The sequence below is a fragment of the Limulus polyphemus genome, unplaced genomic scaffold (genome assembly GCF_000517525.1).
Source record: "Limulus polyphemus unplaced genomic scaffold, Limulus_polyphemus-2.1.2 Scaffold2649, whole genome shotgun sequence".
Classification (NCBI taxonomy): domain Eukaryota; kingdom Metazoa; phylum Arthropoda; class Merostomata; order Xiphosura; family Limulidae; genus Limulus; species Limulus polyphemus.
In genome coordinates, this window is record NW_013668259.1 from 8688 (window position 1) to 17937 (window position 9250).

General features: G+C 38.1%; 1 protein-coding gene across 1 annotated transcript in view; it reads left to right on the forward strand.

Moving 5' to 3' along the window:
• LOC111087797 (Down syndrome cell adhesion molecule-like protein 1 homolog) overlaps positions 1 to 9250 on the forward strand; it is a 31609-nt gene that overhangs the window by 8639 nt on the left and 13720 nt on the right. The window contains exons 3-4 of the mRNA XM_022395726.1: positions 1787 to 1972; positions 8628 to 8921. Of these exons, the coding sequence (XP_022251434.1) occupies positions 1787 to 1972; positions 8628 to 8921 (480 nt within the window). The remainder of the gene's footprint in view (positions 1 to 1786; positions 1973 to 8627; positions 8922 to 9250) is intronic.

A 9250-nucleotide genomic window follows, 5' to 3' on the forward strand; every position in this document is an offset into this window, starting at 1 on the left:
TCTCGGAAGATCGCCCCCAGATTGTGTAATATTGTCGTTATTACAAGATCGCCCCCAGATTGTGTAATATTGTAGTTCTCGGAAGATCGCCCCCTGATTGTGTAATAGTATCGTTCTCAGAAGATCGTCCATTGCAGACAATTACATTGATGTTCATGCGACATGAAAAAGAATCAAACGGTTACGTGAGAACTCTGCAATGTTTGGGTTCTTAAGAAGTCAAATTCTGGTCTTCAAGTCTACCCCCTTCTCCCTGCCGGAGCTAATAACAGTAAAAGTTATAATGAAATTATTAAAGTCGCACGTCGGTGTTTAAGTTCAGCTATGAATAACTTCTTAATACAAACGAGTTCAACGTGTATTGGAATTGAAATAAAACTTAATACTAATACTCATCAACAGTAGTGAATAATATCAAATTTACCAAAATTATTCACCCAAAAACAAAACGACATAAAACAAAAAGGAAGCAATCAACGACGATGAAACTTTGCGTACGTGTAACTAACGGTTTCTGGTGCCTCGCGTAACTAACGGTTTCTAGTGCCTCTCGTAACTAACGGTTTCTAGTGCCTCTCGTAACTAACGGTTTCTAGTGCCTCGCGTAACTAACGGTTTCTAGTGCCTCGTCATCAGGTGACGAGCATGGTGTCCACGACGGTTTATTTATTTATTTATTTATTGTTTGTTTAGGATTTCGGCGCAAAGGTAAACAAGGGCATATCTATCTCTAATTTCGAACTGATAGACGACTATTTAACAGCACCTTCCGCCAACTTTTATGTGACAAAATTATAGGACTTCATCGTCACTCTTAGAGCGTACCATAGAGCATACTGACCACTGACCACCGACTGGCCACTGGCCACGAAGTAAGAAAAGAAGTGTATAATATTCTATAAGGGGTCTGGTACCGGTGTCGAAACGTCATATGATCTCTAGTTTGTTCCGCCATACTGGACGTCAAGTGCTTACATTCGTCTTGGGTGAAAAATCAGAATTATGTCTTCTAATATCATGTTATATGATTCAGTAAATCACATCAGCGATGAGCATAAAGAAACGTATATGGAGAATTTGAATAGCCATAGTATCGAATCTGTATCTTTTTCCAAAGACGATGTTTACATTATTGACAGTAGGCAAAGCTTCAGTGAATCTTGTATTGATGTTGACTGCCAGAACGGGATGTTTGACGTCCAATATGGTGGCGTTGAATGATACAAAAAGTTGTGACGTCACGTGCACGACCTCTATACCAAGTTTGAAAATGATGTGCATGCTCTACCACCATGACCTCTGCCGTGTAATTTTATTTACAGTAACTCAATACCATTAATTACATCTCTGCAAAGTTTCAACGCCATTGCTTTAATCCTAATTTTTAGATATTATATTTTCAGTGAATGTTGATATACAACACCCTGTAATATACATCTAAATTTAAGTTAGTTTTCAAGGTTTAGTTTAAAAGAAGTTACCAGTACAGCTGAATCTGGGATATAATACTGTAATAACATAACAATGAAGGTTATGAGACTTAATTCATCAATTGGTATATCCTCCTTAATCTATTGTGTGGTCAGACATGATTACAGCCGTCAATCTATTTCACAAACATGGTAGAAAAATCAGAACAGACTCCAGATTAACTTTCAAATTTCTCGAAAACATGGTGAAACATTTAATGTAAATAAATCATGGCGGGTAATTGAATATTCAGACGAGGATTTCAATGAATGTGTTGAATTAATGAATATTATTTGTTCGTTCACACGATTTTCAGAATATATTTTGTACCAGAAAGATGAAACGTCGGAATGGATTAAGATACACTTGCCAGGTGACATACATAGTCATGTGTTACACGATTTAAGATGTGGTAGAAAGTACGAATTCTACATAGAAGCCTACAACAGCGCCGGTAGAGGGCAGCCCAGCGAGATTCTTCCCGTCAAGACTGATGGCTCAGGTATAGACATGTTTTAAATGGATATGTATTTTTTTTTAACTAATATATAAACATTTTGTATGTAAATGTTGATATCATACAGTAGCTTGTATCAAAGTGTGATACGTTAATATTTTAAAAGTTATATATTATTAGGCATTAACGCTTGATATTTCAAATGGAAAATCTTCTTGATTGTTTAGATAAAGAAAAGCAAGAATTTAGAGAATGGGAGTTGTTTAACATTAAGTTACAATTTGTTGAGTCAGACTGGCTATATTAGAAACGTTCCATAGGATTTTTTCCATACATTATTAACGAAATGCTTAATAGGCATATCTCTGTAAATAGTTTTGAAACATTTGAAAATTGAATAGCGATTGGGAAAATAATAACCACGTGTAAATAGTTGTGAAACGTTTGAAAATTGAATAGCGATAGAGAAAATAATAACCACGTGTAAATAGTTGTGAAACGTTTGAAATTGAATAACGATAGAGAAAATAATAACCACGTGTAAATAGTTGTGAAACGTTTGAAAATTGAATAACGATAGGGAAAATAATAACCACGTGTAAATAGTTGTGAAACGTTTGAAATTGAATAACGATAGAAAAAATAATAACCACGTGTAAATAGTTGTGAAACGTTTGAAATTGAATAACGATAGGGAAAATAACAACCACGTATAAATAGTTTTGTTTGGATGGTTGAAGTTTACTGGCGCAAAGTAACGTGGATATCTGCGCCAACAACCGTCGAGTAGACAAAAACAAGTAAAATTCGATATAAACTAAACTAAATAAAAAATGCTAAAAGCTAAACAAGTTGAAAACACGATCAATCTGGACAGTGTCACCATCACCAATGACACTTTGCGGATCAGTCCCACATAAAATATAACAAGGAGTGAAAAAAAAATATGGCCAATTCATAGCCTTGTCAAGACAACTTCAAACAACAGCAGTAGGCTTAATCTTGTAAAGTTTGTAATGAAGTCACTTACTCCAAATTCGACTGCTAACTGACGTGAAGGTGTGTCTTGATCATAGGTCTGTAGTTCACATGAGGAATGGGCAGGACTGTGACAATGCCAAAACAGATGGACTTAGCGCGGTATCAATCTCGTTCCCACAAATTCCGACAGGCCAAAAATCTAGAAAAACCGGATTGAAACAGAAGGCAATGAGAAGTGGGCAGTCGTTTCTAAATATGCAAGAACTGGGTGAGAACTCATTAAGCGACTCCGGAGCCAAGAGAGTCAGTGTATATATATAGTACAGTTAGTGTACTGTTTAACTTTAATGTGATCCAAGGTAAGTTGAATTGCATGTGCAATGAACACAGAATCTGTAGAGGGGATCATGTGAGCAACTGCTGAGCTCACGGAGACATAATTTTGTAGCATCTGTAAAAACGGAAATGGAAGAATGGTTCGAAAGATGTTCAGCAAAGAGAAGGCAGAGGTACCTCCAAACATGTATATCCACCCTCCCCAGGTCCCAAGAAAGGTCACAAGTGGGGACGGTACTGAGCCATGACAGGGTGGGCTGAACATTAGACTCAGCAACACCATTCAATGTTAGACTCAACAAAACGAACATTAACCATCCTTTCCAAAACCTTATATAGACAGTTAATCAAAGCAATTGGATGATAATTAGAAGGAATCATAGATTCCTTCCCAGGCTTAGAAAAATAGAATGACAATAGCTCTATGCCATGCAACTTTGAAAACACCCTCCTGACAAATCTGGTTAAAACAACCAAAAGAAGAACAAAAGAGGTAGGGATAGATGGCGCAACATCTTGTAATGAATATCATCAGGTCTGACCAATGTAGAACAATTTTATGTTCCACCAGCGTAAATGTGCGATTATAGTCATAGAGACCATCTGCCCAAAAGGAAAGTAGCAATTTTTCAGCCCATGACTTTATGGTCAAGAAGGCAGGGAAAGGGACAGAAGTGTTGGATAGGTGAGAAAAGCACTTACAAAATATGTCAGCAATATCCTGAACATAAGCAACTTCCTAGCCAATGGAGAGCAAGAACGAAAGGGGATGGATAGCATACTTTCCAATGACCCTCCAAATCCTGTCCCAAACGATCTTGTAACTTGTGGTTGAAGAGATGCAAGTAGTGATTTTAATTCAAGATTCCTTCTGGTTTTGACATCTTACCTGCCAGGCGTGGGCGCGAGCCCACTGAAAAACAAAAGATGTAGTTGTTAACAGTGGGATATCTGCAAAAAAATATTCAAGGCCCATTTATGAGGCTTCTGTTTCTGCTGGCAGTCAGAGGTCCACCATGGATGAGAATACTGTGGGAAACATGTCGAGGTTTTGGCTATTATTGACTGCATGGAGGCAGTAACTAATTGTATTGTCCTAGCAGCTGTTTGTATGATCTTAGGAAGATCAGCGACAGCAAGATCAATTTCCGAGAGACCAGTGAGGGAGAGTCAGTCAGTCTGCTCTAGCTTTCACCATGGCGCACAAATTAGGTGGCATTGACTGCATCCGATTTCCCTCAGAATGATGGGAAAATGATCCTTCACTGTGGGTCATTGTCTACTCTCCAATAAAAACAAAGAAAAGGGGAAGTGGGAAAAATATAGATCAAAAGCAAAAAAAAAGACTGAATACTGCATGAAAATGCTATATGAACCAGTATTGAAGAGAGAAATTACAATCCACTCTACAGAACAACCCCTCCCATCTACATCGGCACCACCCAAGAGGGGATTGTATTCATTTGTCTTCCAAGATGAAGAAGGGAGATAGCAACTGTTCATTAAGATCAAAGTCTGCTTGATCATAATTCTCTCATGGTGACGGGTAAACAGACCAAACTGTGATGGTATAGCCCATGGAGATACAGATGGTAACAGTTTCCAATAGCTCAGTGAGTAGCACAGACATGGTGGGTGCACGCTGCTCAGCTAACAGTGCCACACCTCCACGAACTCACCCATCATACAACCTGTCATTTTTATACAAAGAAAATTGCCGAAAGGTAACAGCATCAGCAGGTCTGAGAAATGTATCCTTTAAGGAGAAACCCACAGGATGATAGAAATAGATCAAGGCCTTAATATCATCTAATTTAGAATGGAAACCTATACAGTTCTACTGTATTAAAGTGGCAATTTTTATTTAGAAGGAGAACTAGATGGAGGTTTTATTATCTATTACTGTGCCATTTTTGTTTCTTTGAAAGAGCCCTGTCATTAACCTCCATTGACCCACCCTGGGTCGATTGGATACGTATCTGTCAGATAAAGGAGATTCCAGTGATTGAGTGCCTGACCATCGGGATCGATCCAGAGGGGCCCAAGCATTCACTGGATGCTATGGAAAGTACAAAGACAGGAGGAGACGTAGAAATGTCAACTTGTGCTTCCATGGAGAACAGAAGATTCTTTAAATGGTGAGAAAAAGACCCGGAGGGGGGAACAGAGATCTGTCTGCACCCTCACTGTAGCATTGGAATGGAGTGTAGCAGCATACAAAGGTGGAACAGGGGACAAGAACTTCTGTGTCTCAGAATAAGAAAGATAATTAAGAGTCCATAAATGATGTACCTCTTTCTCCTCCACCCACTTAGGGCAAGAATGAAAGTACGAGTTGTGGGAACCATTATAATTAATGCAATGGGGGTCCAATTGACACTCATAGCTATTGTGGCTTGTGACACCACAATGAGCACACAAAGAACCACGACAAGATGTCTTAGTGTGTCTACACCAATGGCATTGGAAAAATTGGAGAGGGTATGGAATATAGGGTCACACCTTACAGCTAATATAAATATAGATACAGGCGGATGTGATGTTAATACCAAAACAATAACTTGGTTAGGCCACATTATTCCGTCTTTGTGAGTGGATATACGTCACACAGCTGAAACTCCTTGGTTGGAGAAACCAGCGAGAATCTCAGGCTCTGGGATGGTAATTAAATCCTTATGACATAATAACAAATAATAGCAAAGCTACACGAGGGCTATCTGCGATAGCCGTCCCCAATTTAGCAGTGTAAGACTAGAGGGAAGGCAGCTAGTCATCACCACCCACCGCCAACTCTTGGGCTACTCTTTTACCAACGAATGGTGGGATTGACCGTCACATTATAACGCCCTCACGGCTGAAAGGGCGAGCATGTTTGGTGTGACAGGGATTCGAACCCACGACCCTCAGATTGCGAGTCGAGTGCCTTAACCACCTGGCCATGCCGGGCCCTTGTTTAGGGTAAAAGTCTGTATACTTTTAAATCACTAAATTCTAAACGGCTGCGTATTAAACTTATTAGAAAACTGTATTTCAGTAAAGACGATGTATTTTACATTGGTAGGCGTTGTAAGATGTTAAGAAATATGAACGAACAATCAATTCATGGGTTTTTAAGAGACAATATTTCCGTTAAACATTTAAGATAACTGAAACGCAAGGAAAATGTTCAAGTTTTCTTATGGGCAATCGTAGTTAAATTCGATTACTGTATGAATCAAGGAAGAAGGTTATATATGCATTTCTTAATATTGACTACGTTAACTAAAAATAGAGAAACGTAGCTCCAAGTCAAGTTATTGTTACACGCTCAAGTTGGTTGGAAACTTGTACGTTACCCGTGGGATTATTACGTCTCAAATTGAATGGTTGCGGAAATTCAAAGGCAGATATATTTTTCTACGCCATGTTTTGAGACTACATATGTTATCACAGATATTTTGAATAGCACTCAGACGAGGTTGTGAAGATTAATATATGAGGATTAAGAAAATTGAAAATTTGGGGGATCTGCATCTTGACGCTTACAGTTGTGTATCAACGAAATCGATAAATCGCATTTTGTGCAACGTTTACTTTAGGCACGGTTGATAAAAGATCCTTTTAACGTTTGTTTGTCGCTTTGAAAGACAGAGTAATGAAACGGAAATTCTACTAACATGTTACTTCGACGTTCAAGCAGCTGGTGAACGGAGATAAGTACGTTTACGGGAAGAAAGCTAATGAAAGAAATAAGAACCACTCCAACTGTTGGTTTACTGAGTTTGTATTTGTTGCTTCTAGTTTTGAAGTGTTTGTTTGCTGGTTTTGTTTTAGAGCAAAGCCACATCGGGCTATTTGACGTGTACTTCACGGAGAATCGAACCCCGGACATTAGCGTTGTACGTCCGTAGATTTACCTTTGTTCCATCGGTGGAGGGAGAGGCTGGCTGGCTTAGTCAGGTGGTTATGGCGCTCGACTTTTGCGACTCGTGGCTTGGTTCAATCATATTTATTCCTAATTTATAACTACCGGTCAGAAACAGAGTAACCAATCAGCAATAGTCACAATTTACGCTGATATTACAGAACTTATTGTGGCTAGAACCTTGGACCTTCCGATTCGCTGCTCGACATGCTAACCCTAGGTCACATCCATGATATCTAGCTTCATTAAACACTATCATATCAGTGACGACTCGTCAGAGGAGAAAAGGGAGGGTGTTTCTTTAAAATTTTAACAAATAAAATATTACTTACTTTACATATTAATACCTATATTGTGTTTGAGTTGAGCGTCATTTTTTTTTCTTTTACAAAAAAAACCTTTTTTGTAGTAAAACTGAAAAATCTTCTGCCCCTTTCTATGTCATTCATCGAAGAGATATCTCATGATGCGACGCAAGACACAGTTGTGCCCTTATGCTCGTTTTTTTCTTCTTTGCTACGACGGAAAAAGCCGAAAAGAGTAGAGCCTTCTTCCCGAGTTTAAGAAGGATTTTGAAGTTGGCCGCAGAACTAATGGAGCGAATCAGAAATTAGGTTTTATAAATCAAGCAATGAAAATCAGTTGAACAAACATTCTTAATCTGGAGGAATACACAGGCCTCGCGAGGTCGCAGTGGTCAAAGGCTGGTAAAAAGTTTAATGTTTTTGTGAAAGGGAGTTTCCTTAAATGATGTGCAGTACTTTGGATAAAAAAAAAAAATATTGATTTGGAGGCTATTTCGGAATTTTAAAGTTCAAACAACAGTTAGGCCTTGTCTGGCCCGACGACGTTATCAACACGTTTGCAGCTGTGAAAGACCGATCACTCGAATTCATATATAAACAGTCAGACGATATTTAAATTTAAATTCCGGTTTTACTATTCTCTATTTTTGAGGGTGGGGCTAAAATATCGGCAGCCTCCTCCTCAATATTAAATGCGAGCTGCTAAAAGTACCACATATATATATATTAGGTATCATGCGAGTAGCTTGCAGTTCTATCTCGTGTCTGAGACATAAATTCCATCGATACTTTACTCCATTTTATAAAACTTTATGCCTCGTGACATTTGATATATAACTTATATTAGCGCCTCTTGTTACAGATGAAGATAGAAGTTTCCTGAACTCTTTCATTTTCAAGCCTTTACTCCTTTGATATTATTAAACGGTATTCATCCCCCAGAACACTTTCATATTGAAAAATAGTTTAAAAAATTAATTTCGAAAGCTTTTGGCCAGAGTTACTTGCTTCTAAGATTGATACTTTCACAATAGGTATGTATTTTACGGAAATTAAACTAGTCACAGAGCATCATCGAGCTCGTGATATGTTTGTGTTTGTGTACACCAAAATTCAGTTATTATATAATATCGTGTGTATATTTTTTAGTCCTACTAAAGTACATTTTTTACAGCTCCACAAGCTCCTAACAAGCACAGTCTTCTCATAGTGAATGCCACCTCGGTAACTATACATCTCTCCGCTTGGCGGCGTGGTGAGTGTCCGTTACTGCATTTCTCTATTCAGTACAAGCCGTTAGAAGGGTCAGAATGGATACTCTTGTCCAACAATATCCTACCAGAACAGAGGTCATCGACAATTCCGGACTTAACTCCAGCCACTTGGTACACTATTTTGATGACGGCCAGTAATGAAGCTGGAAACACAGAGGCAGAATACGAGTTTGCAACTCTCACCCCATCTGGCGGTAGGTATCGATACTTCTTGCTTAAAGTCAGAGGTGAAGTTATTACACTTATCTATACTCATCCATTTAGTACTTTTAAAACGACAGAAATTTACTAAATGTACAATAAACATGAATTACCTAAACCATAGTTATCACAGACAAGTAAAATTGTTAAATTAATCATCACGAAACGGAATCCAAAAATAGGAGAAACTTATAATTATTAAGAATAATAATACTAACTTTAACTGAAGTAAAAAAGATTTCTATTTTATAAAGTGGTGAAATATAAAGACATATCAATACATGCACACACACACACACACACACATATATATATATATACG